At 37.4% G+C, this 20,964-nt stretch overlaps 1 protein-coding gene across 1 annotated transcript in view; it reads right to left on the reverse strand.

Annotated features, from left to right (window-relative positions):
* Positions 1-1,447: 1,447 nt before the first annotated feature.
* LOC126162894 (UV radiation resistance-associated gene protein) overlaps positions 1,448-20,964 on the reverse strand; it is a 93,986-nt gene continuing 74,469 nt past the window's right edge. Inside the window, exons 5-9 of the mRNA XM_049919700.1 lie at positions 18,964-19,262; positions 17,189-17,361; positions 15,055-15,281; positions 12,992-13,162; positions 1,448-3,024 (exon numbers count right to left, since the gene is read on the reverse strand). Coding sequence (XP_049775657.1) covers positions 1,890-3,024; positions 12,992-13,162; positions 15,055-15,281; positions 17,189-17,361; positions 18,964-19,262 — 2,005 coding nt within the window. The 3' untranslated portion in view covers positions 1,448-1,889. The remainder of the gene's footprint in view (positions 3,025-12,991; positions 13,163-15,054; positions 15,282-17,188; positions 17,362-18,963; positions 19,263-20,964) is intronic.

Consider the following 20,964-nt stretch of genomic DNA (forward strand, 5'->3'; position numbering starts at 1 on the left):
TAGGGTGTCTTTGCCCTGAGTCCAGATCATAAAAATATCATTCATGAGCGTGAAACAGACCATGGGTTTGAGGTTTTGAGAAGCTAGGAAGGTTTGCTCTAGATGGCCCATTAACAGTTCGGCATACAAGGGTGTAATTTGGGTGTCCATGGCTGTGTCAGGGATTTGTTTGTATACCTTCCCTTCAAAGAAGTAGTTGTGATTTATGCTGACATTAGTAAGGTGTAAAGAATGAGGTAGTGGTTTTGGAGTCTTCAGGATGTTAGGAGAGCCAGTGTTCCATAGCGACAAGACAATGGGCATGAGGGATGTTGGTGTTTAGGGAAGTGGCATCAAAAGTGACGAGCAAGTGTCCAGGAAGTGAAGGAAGTAGTTGGTATGTTCAATATGGGGGGCTAAATTTTGGGCAGTAGATTGGAGGAGTTAGCCAATGAAGGCTGAAATGCTTTCAGTGAGGGCACAATAACCAGCTGCATTGGGGTGTCCACAATTGTTGAGTTTGTAGATTTTTGGGAGCATGTAGAAGGTGGGTGTATGTGGTGCCATAAGGGTGAGGAAGGAAATGTATTCAGGGCACAGGTTCTACGAGGGGGTTAAGGCTTTAAGCAGGGACTAGAGGTTATGTTGGTCTACTAGGGTAGGATCATTGGCACAATTTATAGGTGAAGTAGTCAGACAATTGGCAGAGGCCTTCTGCCAGATGGTCGTGGAACCTGTGTCTGCAGGTAGGATGCTTATTTCAGGATTGTTTTGAGGCTGTGTATGACTGTCCTTTCTCCTGCTGAAAGGATGGTGTGCTTAGGAAGGGGTGTGCGGAAGGATGATAAGGCCACGCTGGAGGTAAGGAATTCCTGGAAGGTGATTGGGGGTGGTTAGGTGGGATGGGGAGAGGATCATGGTTGGATGATGGTATGAGCTGAGAGAGGCAATGTTCCATGTTGGGATTAGGTCGGTTTTGGTTGGAGAGACTGGTGGTAAAATAAGTGTTTCCATTGCAAGGATCAGGAGAAACAGAGTAGGTATTTGACAAGTCCAACAAGGCTAAGAGCCACCTGAGATTGTGGTCATGTGTGAGTGAGGTGGGCTTGCATGTGTGAAGGTGTGCACGTTTTCTTTTCTAAAGAAAGCACTGGCTGAGAGCTAAAAGTATAGCAGTAACTTCATTGTGCATGTCTGTCACTAAACATCTCACCTTTACCTATGTAGCAATCCATTCTTTCCTTAGTCTTTGTCAGATAGAACCTGTGATTTTAAAAGTCAGGCCTTGCTTCAGGAGTTATTTAGTATTTACTTTGTTACTATTTAATTAATAAAGTGCCTTCAGTGCTGCATTGTCTATGCCTTCTAATAAGTATTTTCCATTCATATTTCTTAATATGAATTTATCACTTGTCTGTCTGACTTCTCTTTATTAATAAAATACCATAAAACACTTACACAGCATGAATTTATGAAGAAAAAAGAACTTTTTTAAATTTATTTTTCAAGAAGCCTAGTACAGTCTTTTCTCTCAAGTTCTGTTAAAAATGTTCTTACTTTTTATTGGAACATTGGTAGCTATTAACAATAATAATCATTATGTCACAATAGATTTTGCTTGAGGAACTATTCAGTTGGTCAGTACTGAATAGTTACAAATAAATGTTATAACATAAGAACAACAAAACACTGGCATTTACAGTTGCAGTGTGTAACCCTCTTCAAATAAATCTAGCAGCCATTCTTAGGAACAGCACACACTTTTCTCTTTGCAACCTATAATAAATTGGACTCCACATTGATACATAATTACAAAATAAATATTTTACAATTGCAAATGCTATTTACAGTTCAGACACATTATTTGAAAAAAAAATGCTTCAAGTAATTCTACAGTTAAATGGCAAATATCAGTCATCAATCATACTGCTATGCCTTGATCGTACCAAATTGAAACTTCCAGAGCGACTAGCTAATGCTTCAGTCCGAACAGTAACATTTTCAAACATGTTGTCAACAAGTGCAGTTTCTCCAACCACAGGACAAGCTTCACTCAATGAAATGCCATTTTCTGACCTTTCAGAATCTAGTCTTTCATTAATAACAGAAACAGCTTTAATGTCAGCAAGGGGACACACTGTTGTGGACAAGATACTTACATCATCTGACAGAGATGCACTGTGTGAATACATACTATTCTCGCACATCCCTGGACCAGGGACTCCAGGTGTTCTGTTCTGTTCCAAAGTTAATACAGTATTTGGACAAGAGACATCATATTTTTCAGTCATATCCACTTCAACATGGTTGCTGCCTTCATTGGCTGTTAAACTGTTACACAAACTGTCTACACAGATAGATTTCAACACTGGTGATACAAGGATACTACTAACAACATCACCATTCACAGTTTCTTCTTTTAAATCTTCATTGTGTTGCGTGCTGTGCCTTTCTCTCATTACTTCACCTGCTAAGCTTCCAGTAATCAGCTCTGATGGTAACTGAATTGCTTGTAGAACATCAGCATCATCATCAGAACAGATAGGAGCAGGACCACGAGCTTGCCAATTCTGTAAGAATTTCTTCTGGCCTTCATCAGCTGAACTGGTTGCTTCAGGCTCTTGCACCACAGCATTCTGATATTTATTCTTATTAGAAAGGATGGGTTCAGAGCCAACATGGCCTAAGTTTCCACAGACTCTTTCCTCACGGAAATCTGAAACTGTTTTCCTGCCATCCTCTGACTTCTTCATCTCATGGTATTCATCTAAGCCTTTGTCTAAGGAATAACTGAGAGTACTGGGTGTAGTTGACGATCCACCAACATGAGTATCACTTCTGGCAGTAGTGCCATTCTGGTGGACGGAACAAATTACTTTTGATTGTGCAGGAACTTGAAAATGAAGTTCTGTGCTGCCCATTGATTTTGATACCCTATGCCCTTTTCGAAAAACTGTTTGGACACTTCCAGGTGAACTTATATTTTGGGAGGAGCTACGAAGATCCAATGAGGAACTTGACACTGCATGATGGGTTATGTCAAAGCTGAAAAGAAATGAAACATATTTTAAGAAACCTGAAATGCCGACATCTCATTTATTATATTTATTTAAATATAAAATGAAAACCAGTTAGCACATTTTACACAAACAAAAAGGTATCAGCACACTAAAATACAGTTACTCTGTTTCAAAATCCAATTAACAATAAACATTAGCTTTCTGACCTATTTGTTATAATATAACATCCTAAAAATTTTAGCAGGTTCATATAGTTTAATCTAATGGTACTCAAAAATTAAATTTAAATCTAACCTATTTCAGTATCTAGTGGTCAATATCTGAATCTATCAAATATCGGAGTCTTTGTAACAACTTGTAATGTAAGGGCATATACATTTTAAAGTTTTCAAAAGAGCAATATTAGCAACTGTTTTCTGGAAAAGTACCTAGGCTACAGAATTGAATCACTTCTCCCACAATACAACCAACAAAGTGTCCACCATAAAAAAAGATATTTTTGTGTCCTCAATCCATGGCTGAAGGCATCACTACCAAGACATCAAAAAGCCTGAGCACTTTCATCAGCTCAAACTTCAGACTACTCATGAAAAATCAAGAAAGACGACCAACCACCAACATCCAGGTCCTAGAAAGGGATAATACCAGTGCATGGTCAACAGTTGAGATGGTCAGGACAAGTTTCCTACTTGAGGCTGCTTCCCCCACTGCATTACAGAAAATAGTTCACAGTACAAAACACCTGTGGGGCACCTATGTGGTACTACAAGATGCAGATTAAATATATTCGAAATGACTAATGTATAGAGGACAAAGTGAACAGGAAGGTTCCATCAAGTAATAGGTTTGTTTATAAATAACTCATCTGCTACCAGTCACGATTTTCTTTATTTTTATTTTTTGCACGACGCGTTTCGGGAAATGTTTCCCATTCTCAAGTGCATTTTTTGTGTTTGTTATGCCATGTTGTCAATGTGTGAGAGTCTGCTTTATTTAGTTGATTTTAAGTTTCAGAACCATTTATAATAAATTAAATCAGGTTCCACCAAGGTTACCATGACTGTCTTCTACAACCGAGTACTCTGTCATCTCTCGTTCATTACCAAATTGGAATTTATCTCCACCTACATCTACATGGATACGCTGCAAATCACACTTAAGTGGCTAGCAGAGGGTTCATCGAACCACCTTTACAATCATTCTCTATTATTCCAATTGCGAACTGCACACAGAAAAAACGAACACCTATATCTTTCTGTGCAAGCTGTGGTTTCCCTTATTTTATTATTATGATTGTTGCTCCATATGTAGGTTAGCATCAACAAAGTATTTTCACATTCGGAGGAGAAAGTTGGCGATTGAAATTTCATGAGAATATTCTGCTGCAACAAACAAACGCCTTTGTTTTATTGATGTCCACCCCAAATCCTGTATCATGTCAGTGACACTCTCTCCTCTATTTTGCGATAATACAAAATGTACTGCCCTTCTTTGAACTTTTTCGATGTACTCTGTCAGTCCTATCTGGTAAGGATCCCACACCGTGCAACAGTATTCTAAAAGAGGACGGACAAGCATAGTGTAGGAAGTCTCTTCAGCAGTTCTGTTACATTTTCTAAATGTCCTGCCAATAAAACACAGTCTTTGGTTAGCCTTCCCCCACAACATTTCCTGTGTGTTCCTTCCAATTTAAGTTGTTTGTAACTGTAATCCCTAGGTATTTAGTTTAATTTACACCCTTTAGATTTCACTGATTTATCGTGTATCTGAAGTTTAACAGATTCCTTTTAGCATTCATGTGGATGACCTCACACTTTTCATTATTTAGGATCAATTGCCAATTTTTGCACCACACAGATATCTTTTCAAAATTGTTTTGCAATTTGTTTTAATATTCTGATGACTTGACTGGACAATAAATGGCTGCATCATCTACAAACAACCTAAGATGGCTGCTCAGATTATTTCCTAAACCATTTATATAGATTAGGAACAACAGAGCGTTATCACAATACCTTGGGGAATGCCAGAAATCACTTGTTTCACTTGATGACTTTCTGTCAGTTACTATAAACTGTGACCTCTCAGACAGGAAATCATGAATCCAGTCACATAACTGAGATGATATTCCATAAGCTTGCAGTTTCACTACAAGCCACTTGTGTGGTACAGTGTCGAAAGCCCTCAGGAAATCTAGAAATATGGAATCAATCTGAAATCCCTTGTCAATAGCACTCAACACTTTGTGTGACTAAAGAGCTAGTTGTGTTTCACAAGAACTGTGTTTTATAAACCCGTATCGACTTCCAAATATGCATCTTCATGTTCTCTTCGAGGTAATTCATAATGTTTTAACACAATATATGTTCCAAAATACTGCTGCATATCGACATTAATGATATGGGTCTGTGATTTAATGGATTACTCCTACTACTTTTCTTGACTGTTGGTATGGCCTGTGCAACTTTCCAGTCTGTGTGTACAGATCTTTCATCAAGTGAGTGGTTGTATATGATAACTAAGTATGGGGGTATTCCATTAGCATAGTCTGAAAGGAATTTAACTGGTATACAGTCTGGACTGAAAGACTTGCTTTATTTAAGTTGCTTCACTACTACAAGGATATCTATTTCTAAGTTACTCATGTTGGCAGTATAGTAAGTTAAACAAAAAAGACAAGATGTTAAAAACTTGGAAGGTATGTATATTTTGATATAAGGCACAGGCCATGACAAACTGCTCCATTCCCATTAAATGTCCCACTATTATTGCCTTTACTTTCAATGTCCTGTTTCCAAGACACCCATATTGCTTAAGTCCTTTAAAATTAGTGTGTCCTAGAGATAGGTTTACAAGGTTTCCATCAATTTCCAAATATGCATCTTCATGTTTTCGTGCTACTAAACTGCAGCTAATGATGATACATCCTTATCCAAGCAACGATTGACTGCACAGTCACAGATACAATATATGCGTACTATCTGCCGCTGATTGTCATCTGTGGCATTCATGTATCAGTGGTTTCAATTGATGGAACATATACTGTAGCTTCAGTCTGTCAGCTCACTTTGAAGATAGCTGAAAGGCATGCAGCTAAAGTATTATAAGAAGAAGAAGAAAAAGAAGAAATGGAGCTGCACTCCTGAAATTTGAAGGATCAACTTTCAAATGTTCCTTTTTTTTTTAATATTTGCAACTAGACCCTAACTTGAATATTCCTTCAATAGTTTATTCATTATTCTGTTTATACCTGTTTCATTAGAGGTGACTGAATTCATATGTCTGCAAATGAGAGAATATATGGATAATTTTGCTTATTTACATAGCCCCTTTTTCAGTTTTCTTTCAAGAGTTTCTTGAACATAAATTTGAATCAAGATGGATGACTAATGAAATTTTTATTTTGTATAGCTTGTATAGTTCTTTCACATATATTTTTTAACTTCAGATTCATCCAAAACTTTTGGCAATTATACGGTGGTACAATGTTGTTAGCTACTTTCCCTTTAAATGGGAATCCACATTCATTTCTAATTGTTTCTCAACTTGCCGCCTCAAGACAAACATATTATGTAGGCATGACCTGCTGGCTCAGAAATCACTTTATTCTTCAGTATCTTATTTTTCTTTCCAATCCTCTTTTTTATTACCCTGTGATCCAACTTCACTATAGAGTTACTGGCCCAACTAACAAGTTCTAATACGTACAGTTATCACAACCTTCCTCGTAGTAAATAATTTATTCCAATTTTCTGGAATGTCACTATTTACTGTCAAAGACTTATTAGATAAGAGTACATCTGCTTCAGTCTCTACTAACTCTATAAGCATATCAACAAACAACTTTCCTGCTTTTAATTTCTTTTACAGTTTTTGTTATATCTTCATGCCAACCATATGGATGTAATGCATGTCATAAACAATCCTTTTCATGTTGTTATCTTTAAACTGAGCAAACTGGCCAGTTTCATAAACAGTTACTTCACTATCATTTCAACAGAACTTTCCAGAATCTTACACATTGCATTCCAGAAGCTATTCATTGAACTCATTGGTAGTGTTGCCTGCTACAGAGCAGGAAGTAAGAAATGTAGTGCACAAGTTAAAAAAATAAAAAATCTCCAGGCTTAGGTGAAGTTCCATTGTGTGCACTCAAGCATGTATAGACAGCATAAAAGGAGCCTTAACATACATTACAAATGAATCATTCAGCTGAGTACTTTACGCAAGCCAGGGTTCTGTCATTACACAAGAAAGGTCATATCAAAACAGGAAACTATGACCACTTTCATTATCACATTTTCAAATGTAACAGAGAAAGTAACGATAGACTTATGGGCCAACATAATAAATACAATGAAGAGCCAAAGAAACTGGTACGCCTGTCTAATATCGTGTAGGACTCTGCGAGCATGCAGAAGTGCTGCAACATGACATGGCATGGACTTAACTAATGTCTAAAGTAGTGGTAGAAGGAACTGACACCAGAAAACTTGCAGGGCTGTCCATAAATCCGTAAGAGTACAAGGGGCTGGAGATCGCTTCTAAGCAGCATGTTGCAAGGCATCCCAGATATTGTCAGTAATGTTCATATCTGGCAAATCTGGTGGCCAGCGGAAGTGTTTAAACTCAGAAGGGCATTTGTGGAGCCACTCTGTAGCTATTCTGGACATGTGGGGTGTCACATTGTCCTGCTGGAATTTCCCAAATCCGTTGTAATGCACAATGGACATGAGCGAATGCAGGTGATCAGACAGGATGCTTACGTATGTGTCACCTGTGAGAGTCATATCTAGACTTATCAGGGGTCTCACATCACTCCAACTGCACAACCCCACACCATTACAGGGCCTCCACCAGCTTGAACAGTCCCCTGCTGACATGCAGGCTCCATGGATGCATGAGGTTGTCTCCATACCTGTACATGTACATCCGCTCAATACAATTTGAAACAAGACTAGTTTGACCACGCAACGTGTTTCCAGTCATCAATAGTCCAATGCCAGTCTTGATGGGCCCCGGTGAGGCATAAGGCTTTGTGTTGTGCAATCATCAAGGGTACACAAGTGGGCTTCTGAAATCCTACATTGATGATGTTTCAATAGATGGTTCGCACAATGACACCTGCTGATGGCCCAGCATTGATACTGCAGCAATTTGTGGAAGGGCTGCACTTCTGTCATGTTGAACGATTCTCTTCAGTCATCGTTAGTCCCATTCTTGCAGATCTTTATCCGGCCACAGCGATGGCTGAGATTTGATGTTTTACTGAATTGCTGATATTCACGGTACACTCTTGAAATGGACGTATGGGAAATCCCCACTTCATCGCTACCTTGGAGATGGTGTGTCCCATCACTTGTGTGCCAACTATAACACTCACTTAAATCTTGATAACCTGCCATTGTAGCAGCAGTAACTGATCTAACAACTGCGGCACCATATTCTGTCTGTTTACATATCTTCGTATTTGAATACGCATGCCTACAACGGTTTCTTTGGCATTTCAGTGTATAAATTAGTAACGAAATCACAACTTGGATTCAGACAAAGCAGTAAGTTGTACGCAATCAGCAATAGCGGAAATTTCTAAAAACATAATAGAGACACTGGATAGAGGTTGCAGATTTGATCGAGGGGATCAACATGATAGACTACAAAATACTTATTCATGAATTAGAGGAACTAGGAATATGAGGGGTAGTAAATGAGCCATCCCAGTTCTTTCTCATGAAACACAGAGATATAGAAATATCACAGACTTATAGAAAACTTGAATGCGAAAAGAAACATTCTTCAGATGCTAAACATAGGAGTCCCAAGGGGAGTATTGGCCCAATTGTTTTTTTTTACCTATATTTATGAATTCCCAGAACATGTCATGCAGGGTGAAAATTGCAACATTGGGTGCATTCCATATTTTGCTGCAAGTGAATAATCTGGCATTACCTAATACATCAGGAAATTTTAGATCCTACAATACTGTCGCTCTTCCAGATAAAAGTCATATTTCAGCACAACAATGTTCAGTCACAAAAGTGAGCAACATGCAACATCTTATTCTGAGAAGGTCAGGTGTACCACTGCTTCCTTAGTCTGCACATATCCTGACACATTCCCCATTCAAAGTCTGATATACCAATGAATCCATTAATGGTGGTTGTGATTCATTGCTGTGGATTATATTTCTTTAAGAAATATAGCAATCAGCCACTTTTTATATAACTTTATTTATGCAAAGAGGCATTTCGAGTTTTTGTCCAACTGCAGTTTGCATAATACTTTGTTGAAGATGTAAATGTATTATGCCTACTGAATGAAGGTAGGTGAAAACCAAAAACACATGTTGGCATAAATAAAGTTATACAGGGTGTTACAAAAAGATACAGCCAAACTTTCAGGAAACATTCCTCACACACAAAGAAAGAAAATGTCCGGAAATGCTTACTTTCCATGTTAGAGCTCATATTATTACTTCTCTTCAAATCACATTAATCATGGAATGGAAACACACAGCAACAGAATGTACCAGCGTGACTTCAAACACTTTGTTACAGGAAATGTTCAAAATGTCCTCCGTTAGCGAGGATACATGCATCCACACTCCGTTGCATGGAATCCCTGATGCGCTGATGCAGCCCTGGAGAATGGCGTATTGTATCACAGCCGTCCACAATACAAGCACGAGGAGTCTCTACATTTGGTACCGGGGTTGCGAAGACAAGAGCTTTCAAATGGCCCCATAAATGAAAGTCAAGAGGGTTGAGGTCAGGAGAGCGTGGAGGCCATGGAATTGGTCCGCCTCTACCAATCCATCGGTCACCGAATCTGTTGTTGAGAAGCATACGAACACTTCGACTGAAATGTGCAGGAGCTCCATCGTGCATGAACCACATGTTGTGTCGTACTTGTAAAGCCACATGTTCTAGCAGCACAGGTAGAGTATCCTGTACGAAATCATGATAACGTGCTCCACTGAGCATAGGTGGAAGAACATGGGGCCCAATCAAGACATCACCAACAATGCCTGCCCAAACATTCACAGAAAATCTGTCGCATGTCAACACAAGCACCGAAGTCAACATTACCTTCCTTCAATTGGGCCAACTGGCGGTGAATCGAGGAAGTACAGTACATACTGACGAAACTAAAATGAGCTCTAACATGGAAATTAAGCATTTCCGGACACATTTCCACATAACTACTTCTCTTTATTTGTGTGTGAGGAATGTTTCCTGAAAGTTTGGCCATACCTTTTTGTAACACCCTGTATAAGAAGTGGCTGGTTATACAGGGTGTATCATGAAAGATGCCTGGGAGGGGTCTGTGGGTCACGCTCACACAAAAACACTGTGCAAATGTCTTCTACACTGTGCGACGGAGTGTTCCGGTGCTTTGTTTTGAGTTTGTTATCAGGTTTCCATTTGGTATCGTATACACAAAGGATCAATGAATATTTCTTGTGTTGAACTACACAAAAACTGAATTGTATGTGGTATGTTGGCTTGAATTCATATGAAAATTTACTGGTGTGCATGTTTCCAATGATCTGATGATACGCATATTAGTGACGAAATTTCAAGAGACTGGATCTGTGTTACACAAATGAAGGCATAGAAAATGTAGTGTTTTAACTGAAAATAAATTACACGAGATAGGGGAAGCCTTGGAAAGAGGCTAGTGAAAATCCCTACACCATTTGGCACTTCAGATTGGTGTGTCAAAAGCATCTACTCACATACCTGTGCACAAACTGAAATTGAAACCATACAAAATTACAGCAGTGCATCAACTGAGGAACTCAGACACTATTGCTTGACATTGTTACAGCAGCTGGCTATTACAATCTATGCACGAGGAGAAAGCTGATCCTGAGATGCCTCTTTTTTATTTTTTATGAAGCACAGCTGCATTTGTCAGGGTACATAAATTCTTAGAACAATTGACAATGGAGCTCCGAAAATCCTCATGAATTACATCAACAACTTCTGCATGAGGTGAAAACAGGAGTGTGTTGAACAATTAGTGCAAGACAAATTATTGGAGCAATCACTATTCACAAAAAAATACATTCTGACAGGTATGTGAGCAATATACTGCAGCCTTTTTTCCAAGAACTAACACCTAACAAATAGATGTATGGTTGTTTCATGTAGGACAATGTAAGACCACATGTCGCCAATGTTTTTATGCCAGCACTACAAAGTATTTTTGATGACAGGATAGTTGACTGGCCTCTTCATTCTCAACATCTAAATCTGTGCGATTTTTACCTTTGGGGAATGTTAAAATGCAAGATGTATGCAACCAACCCCCACACACTTGAAGAGTTGGAAGACACGGTTCGGCTAGCCATTTCCATGATTTCGGCAGCTGAAATTTGAGAAGTGTTTGCTACTACGTTTAGGAGATGTCAGGATGTTCTTACCAAAGAGGATCATCATTTGAGCACCTACTGCAAATAAAGGTAACCTTAAGTTAATTAGACAGCAACATTGTTTAAGTTTAACTCAGGGGAAGCATGCATGCAACCGCCTACTGGCAGATTAGTGGAGGAGGAGGAGATTGGTGTTTAACGCCCCGTCGACAACGAGGTCATTAGAGACAGAGCGCAAGCTCGGGTGAGGGAAGGATGGGGAAGGAAATCGGCCATGCCCTTTCAAAGGAACCATCCCAGCATTTGCCTGAAGCGATTTAGGGAAATCACGGAAAACCTAAATCAGGATTGGCCGGAGATGGGATTGAACCGTCATCCTCCCGAATGCGAGTCCAGTGTGCTAACCACTGCGCTACCTCACTCGGTGGCAGATTAGTGTATGAGAGTCGGGCATGGCGGCAGCCAGAGGCCATGCCGCGTGACCTGTGGACCCCTTCCTGGCATCTTTCGTGAGGCACCATGTGTATTTCTTCATGTAACATTTGTCCAAGATATGTAAAATGATGATGCTTTGCAGATCAGCATACAAAATTCAGTAAGGTGAGGGAGATTCACCAGGGACATATAACGATATTATTAACTTCCATGTTATGATGTTTATGGACTGATTGCAGCTCATAGAGTTCCACAGTTAGAAATCATGTACAGTTCTGTGATTGTATTTTACAATCATGTTCCATGAGATAATTTATGGTGTATGTTCCATTTCAGCCACATAAATACCTTTCAGTGTATGTCTGGACAGTCAATAATGGCCATAAGCATTTTGTACATTTATCTGACATTTATGTGTAATTTGCAGCAAAATTTACATTGGGCCTGCTTTTTAAAGAGTTTCAGTACAGTCTTTATACATTTCGGATCAGAATACATGATGCTGCAATGTTAATACTTCAAAATTATACACAATTGCAGCTCAATTAAAACTTCAAGTATCTTAAAGTCACAAAATGTCACCATACCTTGACAGCCATGTGTTGACAAGGTTTATTCCAAATAATATGCTCTTTTCACTATAAGCATATGCATTGTAAAGTCAGTGATGGTGAAAATGCAGACCACTGTGATAAATCAACTGTTTTACATACATAATTTTTTGACAAATATACAAAGTGAAGATAATAGTAACTGGACACTTCAGTTTCATATCCGCTGTCTACTGAGAAATGTAAAAAGTCTGAATTTTGCATAAAAGACTTAAGCACATTAATTATTAATATTCTTGAAGCCTAAGCTAAGACTAACAGCAGGAATTTAAAACTATCAGCTGATGCAGGGCACATTTCATAAATGTAACATATGATAGAAAACACACACACACACACACACACACACACACACACACACAGAGAGAGAGAGAGAGAGAGAGAGAGAGAGAGAGAGAGATCTTACAACAAGTTATTTCCCTGACTCATTTAATTTCTTGGATATCCAGAGTTGGCCTCTGTTCACAAAACAGTACGGATCTACGTTACACTATTTGGTAAGTGAAGCTAAGTTTTATACAAAAAGAAGAAAACCTAAACTAAATAGTAAAACAATTATAAACAATTACTTGTTAGCTCCTGAACCAAGCTGAAGAAGTGCTGCCATGTTTGGTAGTGTGGCTCTAAGATCCTGTGTTGGTAAGCCAAAATACCATCTAAGTTGAGCAATGTTCTTATTTAATAAATAAACACCATAATTGAACTGAAGTTTGTCCTTTCCTCTTGAAAATAATGGGAACCTATGACATGGAGAAATTTTACTGTTACTGCTTGAGGCAGGCTGCAAATACTGCACAACTTACTATCTACATCTCTTAAAACAAACAAACAAACAAACAAACACACACACACACACACACACACACACACACACACACACACACACACACACACACACACGTATGTTTGGGCAAGGCTGGTTCCAAGTATGAATGCTCATAGGCCACTGTCAGTTTTTGTACCACATTGTCAACATGATTAACCTGTACTGTTTCTGTTCTAGACTGCCAAAAACAAAACCAAAATATACCATGCAGGAAAAAAGGAGGAAATGGAACAAAATAAATATGACCAAGGCAATTCACGCCATCAGAAACAGAACTATATATGTACACTGAAATCTGCTAAAATATTTAATATGCCACAGTTAGTGTTGCAAGCATTTAGGAAAAAATTTCACAGAAAATTGAGAGAAAACTTGTATCCAGTGCAGAACTGGGAAAGGAACAAGTGTCTTTCCAACTTCACATAGAAGAGAAATTTTATGTCTTCACATGTGATGCCCTACACTGATTGGCTTACCAGTTGGCAACAAGTAGTAGTCTACAAGGTCCATTAACAAAGGGAGGCAGGAAGAGCTTGGGTCGATCTGTTTTTGCAACATTATAAGAAATGGACAAGAATCAATTGCTTCTATGATATAATGTTTGGGCTATTATATGAATAGTAGATAATCCTCCAGTGTAATCTGCCATTGTTGAGTGAAAAATTTGAATGTATTTGAAGTTTTCTGAACATGGATGATTAAAATCATATGAGGGTCCAATACTAAGCCTGCAATGAATGCTAGTAATTTGTTTTCCTCTCTTGCAGGGTTTGACATTACACTAAACTTATGTGAACTCAGTCAGTTTGTGATTGCTGCATTGGTGCAGCTTAATAACTCACGTCTACTTCTGAAAGATGATAAATCAGTGTCACTACCATTTCAAAAACTTTTATCTATATTTCACCTGCAAGATGTGTGGCCTGGAACATAGTAATTGGTAAGCTGCACATTATCACACTTTTTCAACACAAATTTGTAAATCAGGTTTATATGCTACATAAATAGCATTATTTCACAAAGACTACAAAGGTAAATGGTTTGTTAAGAAGCTAAGATTTCACACTAGCATGTGCAAAAAATTTAACCATTTACATTCTTCAAAATAGATTGTGAAAGATTACCACACTAAAAGGCATGTGAAATGAAATTTAGCAGTTTTCTATTTTCACAAAGCAATTAAAGCTTTTGATGAAGGAATAAGTTCATAAAATGAAGTGGCTTAGTTTTACATACCTTCAAGTGCTTTTTCAGAGTGAATATCGGAGAATTTTTCCCCTCTTGCCCAGAGTTGACTGTCGAGTCATACAAGCATGAAGCAAGTCAAACACAGCTGCTCCCAGCATGCCAAGGGACTACACTGAACTATGTGCACCAAAAAATTTGAGCATGCATGAACACTAGATGCGACACCTCTCCCCCCCCCCCCCCCCACACACACACACACATGCTGCTCTATTAATCTGAAGCATTTTTCACTATGGTAAGTGATGTCCCTACTAACACTTTAACTCAGGGGTAGTCAACCTGGTCCATACCACCCACTCGTGGGTTTTCAAGTTTTCATACAATTTTCACGTGAATTATTTGGTATGTAATTACTATTATATGCTTTAACTTGTTGCAACTCTGCTTTATAAATTTTATAATGTAAAGATACTTCTCTATTTTATAAATCGCCATTACTGCGGAACTAGTGAGTGGTTAGAAAATTTTACTAGAAACTGAGTGGACGGCAGGGGAAAAGGTTGCCTACCCCTGCTATAACTTGTTTCTAAGTAGGGGGGTGGGGTATAAGTTACTCACTCTCTGTCTTTATCTGGTATTTTATCTGATATATGATCCACAATTTTGCTTCTTGATCCAAAATGTATAATGGGGTATCGTAACGGAACTTGCAGAAATACTGAAATCATCTGCACAACATGGGCAACATATCCCAGAGCAACAGAAATGGTGTTTTCTTCATGCCCTGTGAAGTCCTCAGAATTAGGCAAATGGACACCAGCAATTGTGAACTTGTCTGTTGATTCCTGTTAGAATAAAATGGAATTAAGTTTTTCTTTAAAATGACCATGAAGTATTTAGAAGTACTGAATCAAAGTCACAAAAGAATAAACAATAACATTTTTTGGAGCTCTTTTGTATTGATTTGCATAAAAGTAACATTTAATACTAGACTTCTGAGATCTTCATAGACACATTTCGGAAACACAGGCAAGTAGACCAAGTGAAGTTTACAAGTATATGCTAAAAACCTGATAATGACCCATCAATTTCACTATATAAAATTTAAATTCATGTGAAAATTTTTTATCGTGTAATACCTATAAAAGGAAGGACACAAATTTGCATTTTTCAGAGTGTTAATAGTACTTGATTTGAACTCATTTACTTTTAGAATTACAGCAATAACAATTGCCTTTTATAACGAATGGCATCTACATGAAGGAAGACAGACAAGCCTATATCCACAAGCAATGAAAATTGCAACCAAGCCAATACCAACATTCTCCCTTTGTTAAAAGTTTACATACTGCATTGTCGATTGTTAATGCAATTTCATTTACCAAGATTTGTTGCTGAAAGATTTAGTTGTGTATCTTCCACAAAAGCCAGCAAAGAAAAAGAATGAAAGAACTGACACTATTACATACTGGTAAAAAAAAGAAACAGACCTGCTTAACACAGTATGTAATTAAGGGCATACATTTCTCTGTGTGACAGGGCCATTTATCAGTATTTACTCAACAATGGCTGATGCAGATGAACAGTACAGTCTTAAAGTGTACTGGATCTGCCATAATGTGGTTGCTTCATAGAGCAAGATTTCATATTTTTGCTTGTTGGTAGATGAACACATCACAAAAACCAGAAGTTCATTGCCTAATCATTTGTGTACTTATTACACAACATTAATTATTCATCAGTGATTAAAAGAAGAGCACTAATTCTACACAGGCACTTATTTGTAGTAATTTTCTTGAGCCAAAATTCATATATATAAATTAAACAAATGTCTCTCTGTTTAGAAAAATGGAAGCAACAATATTCTGTGTTATATGAGCAATTAAGTACTCAATCACTATGTTATTACTCATTACCTCCATTCCATTAAAAGTGGAAAAAATGGGTCTTGGAGCAGTGTCCCATTGAGGTGATATGATGTTCATCTCATGCTCCATTAACAGAGAATTAGAAGAGAAATAATTTCCAATTGAGGTAGTCATGAACTTGTATTTACCCACATTTTAATTTAAAAAATGTATACATTTAAAATGTTTAAAAATCAGTTTTACTGATATCCATTTATTAAAATAGTGTAGAATTGTGTTTATTAAATATCAGGTAAAGGCCTCAGCCAAAGAAGTGATTATTCCACAAAATCATCACAAAACAAAATGGCCTGAAAGAAAAATGAAGATTTACTTTATTGCTATGGATGTTTTGAAGCTTTGAGGTGAGTATTCTTTGTCAATACACGAAGAAATTTAACTGAAAAAAGTTCTGTCACAAACAAAACAAATGGAAACCTTCATTCTTTAGGAGTAACGTCTGTGAGGTAAGCATGACAATCACAAATTATAAGTCAGTCAACCAGCTACAGTGTCAACATAGAAGTCTATTTTATACAGTTACCTTTATAGACAATAATTTATTAAATGGAGTATCTCTAATTGACATTTCTCTATACAAAAATTAAAGCAAATATGTAAAAATAAGTGTAACTGTGGAGTTAACAACGGGAGTAGCTACAAAGAGCTGTGTTGCATCAAAGTACTACAAATTGGTCGTGGCATCTATATTCTACACTATATTTATTATGTTCAGCGTTGTTCACAATTTACAATTTAACAGTAATGCACTATATGAAACAACACAGAACCATCCAATATTACAAAAGTCTCTAGCAATAAGCAACATTAACACGATAACATACCTCTACGATTGGGTATATGAAACTTAACTCCGAAATCAGTTGCCTTCTGCGAAAATTAAGCTGGGCATTTATATGCACAAAAGATTCCCGAGCATCTAAATAGCTCTTTCTCCATTCTTTTAACTGCTCTGTTTCTTTGTACAGGTGTTCATATTTGGCCATTAAGTTAATTCCTTGAAAGTGCAACAGCAAACATCATTTATAAACACTTGAAAACAGAATAAAATTGATCAAGAATTTAAAAATAATTCATCAGTGGTGACACAAACAAGAAAATTTTGAAAATATTCTGAAAATTAATAAATAAGCTGTGAATCAGTTATTGATTGCTAACAACGTAGTTCCCTGGAACTCTGTGAACTGTATCTTTTGATACTGTAATAACACATAGTAATTCAGCTGATATCCTTACTACAGGCACAAAATGGTAGACAATAAGAAAAACTATTTTTCTTACAGGTATCTTTCTATGAGCACAAAATGAACATTCTAGAATAACAACAGGAATATTTAAGAAGATAAGCCTTTTCTGTAAAATGGCATAGTGATATCACTGCTCATCTGTAGTTATTGGCTACCCTTTAATTCACTCAAATGAAAACTACATAGCACTGTAAATCCTATTTACTGCTGGTTGTATCACATCTGTACTGACCTCATCATTCTAGGCATTTTTCAGTTAACATCGATCTTTTAACAATAACTACAGAAAATGGCATTATATTGTAGTATAACTGTTATTTGTTCTGATGTGGACAGCAATAACTTCTTGCAAACATCTCCAGTCAGTTTTCCTCCTATGTTTATAATAGAATTAAGATGTTACAATAGTATACTATAATCTTTAAGCCATTCTGAAATACAATGTCATAAGTTCCTCTGTTTTCTTCACATTTATATATGACAATTCCTTAGAACGTATTACAGTTTTAAGCCTTTGATTATGTTTCTATGATAAAGCAAACATAAAACAGCTTTCTTAGATAAGAAGGAACAAAGGTGAAGATGGAGTAGAAGCTTGAAATGGAAAAGGATGGAAAGGAAATCAGCGATGTCTTTTTTAAAGGAGACATACCATCATTTGCCTTAAACAATATAGAGAAACCACTGACAGTTAGTCTGGATGGCCAGACAGGAATCTGAATACTACTTTCATGAATGTGAGTCTATTGATGACTTTTTAGTGTTACTGTATCAACTGAAATAATGCAGTGTCATTATTTTTTGCATACTCTTCTATTATCAGAGATATTTTTGTCCATCACTCTGGCCTTGTCTCTGCTTAAGAATGAAGGGAAAAATGTGTTATATTCAAAGCTAGTTGTACATAATTTCTAATGCTGAATACGCTTTGGTTCACTATGTTCCAGTCAATCTTAGAAAAAATTAAGGGTAATAAATCTGAATTGAAAGGAGGGCATTCAAGTGGTGATTAATGAATATCACCCATTGTAACAGATTTAAAATCAATGGTAAAGTTATGGAAAAACAAGAATGGAATAAATTCATGAGGGCAGACCACTCCGCACCAAACAGAACAGGGAGTGAGCAACACACAGGTGTATAAAAATGGAAATGTTGTTAATCCTTTGGACAAAGTCTTATCACACATGCACATACTAAGCAGCTCAAAGGCATGCATAATTTCAGTTCTCTTTTTGTAACATTCTATACACTCCTTCATTTGTGATAATAACAATATCTTTATAATACAAGGAACACAACTACTTTACACCATTATTTTAAGTTAAAAAAGGAAATAAAACAGTTTTTACCCCGATCTTGATTTTCTTCAGTTACGGCAATACTCATTTTTTCAATTTGTACAACTTGTTCCTGCTTTCTCCTTTTCTCCTGGCTGAGTAATGAGACTTTAAACTTCAATTTTTCTATTTCCTGCTTAAGTTTTAAAATCTCCTGTCGACGGTTTTTGGACTGGCTAACATTCAGTAGCCTAAAGAGTGACTCGCCTTCATTTGATCTGAGAGGTACCAGACCACCAAGAGTAATTTTTTCTCTCAAACTTTGTGCTGAGAGCATTTGTTTCTTTATTGCTTGTTGAACAGTATGTAGCCTGGAATAAAAACACTATGTTATTCCTTTTTATTATTAAGCTAGTACAAATAAATTATTGCAAGCAGTAAATACCAGGAAGGAAACAAGAAGACAATGATGTTCCCCATCCAATATTTGCAAAGAGGTCACAAAATTACATTTCTGAACAATTATCACTTCAACAAGCAAGCCATGTCCATACTTTCATATACCCTAGATCACACAGGAAATATGTACATGAGTGGACTTCAAATACAGAACCACAACTATGGATGTTGTGCGTAGAAAGGCTCACTTTTCTGGAAATGGCAGCACAAGGAAATCTCACTGGCATTGGTCCTTATTATAGATGCAATCGCTGCATTTTAGGCCAGATGATGATATGTACACTACAATAATGACCTACTAAATTATTAATATATACAGTCACAGCAATGCCTACACACACCTGTACTGCAGATTTCTGTGTTTATGTGCCCATCAATTGAAGAGAATATAGGAGCTACCATAAACATCTTCTGTTAATGTAACTGATGTCTGAAAATGACAGTTCATAGTCAGAACATATGTGACACACACAAAAATACATCTGAAATATTCATCATGTTACCTTCCATTACGAATGTGGGTGCACTCAGTGGCTGTGATCTGATATAAAGTGCAGCAATCAGTCATCCTTTTTTGCAGATTTTATTTGGTAAATCCAGATTTCAGCTGGAGAGATGTTGCAGCGATTCAGCACTCCGCTCTCACACTTGACTAATCCTGTTTCCCAACAGATGGACAGTCGGCTTGTCACTGTCCTTGCAAAGTTGTCACCACCACCACCACCACCACCACCACCACCACCACCATCTTCCATAGCTTGCTGCATTCAGGTACAAAACTCCAATCGGAGTGCATAATCATCGGGGGTTAGGTATTGTAACAGCTGCAAATGGTAAGGTGTGAAATTCAAAAACATTCCACATTGTTTTCTGTGAAATGCCCAGTTCACTGCTTGAGCAAATTGTTGATTTTTGTGGGCTGCACACAAAGCTCTGTTTCACACACTCTGCAATTTCCTCTGAGACACCTGGTCGCCCCCTTTCTTTTCCCTCCACAAAGACAACCAGTGTTGTGAAACTGGCAAAACAAATGCAAAATGCACTGGTGATCAGGTGCAGCATTTCCATACTTGTGTATGAATACATGCTGAAAGCTCATAACGGATGCACACTTCACACATTCTGACAAACAAAAGCTCTACTCCTCCACTGCTGCCACCTTGTCAATTGTGGCCACAGGCATCTGATATAGCATGCACATGATCAACAAGTCAAGCTTCGTAAACTTGGTGAGTGTATCTATCTTTTCATGTACCACCCATCTTTGTATGTCATTTACTTCTCAATAAACAGTGATTTGAAGCCTGATTAATCATTTAGGCTAAAACTATACTGTTACGAAGAAGAAGAAGAAGAAGAAGAAGAAGAAGAACATTATCCATTAAGAACATTTTCCTGGAAATTGAGGTAACATGTACATGTAGTGTCCTGAGGTTGGCAGGAGAGAACTAACAGTCAATTTCAACACACTTTATTATAATTAAAGAAAAACACCTTCTTGGCATACACTAAGTTTTAAACGCTAGAACAAGAAAACCCCACACCTCTTATGGTGGTATACCAGATAAGCAAACAAGAAATGGCAGAAAATACCGACCAAAATCTACTCTACCA

The sequence above is a fragment of the Schistocerca cancellata genome, chromosome 2, assembly GCF_023864275.1.
Source record: "Schistocerca cancellata isolate TAMUIC-IGC-003103 chromosome 2, iqSchCanc2.1, whole genome shotgun sequence".
In the NCBI taxonomy this organism is placed as follows: Eukaryota; Metazoa; Arthropoda; class Insecta; order Orthoptera; family Acrididae; genus Schistocerca; species Schistocerca cancellata.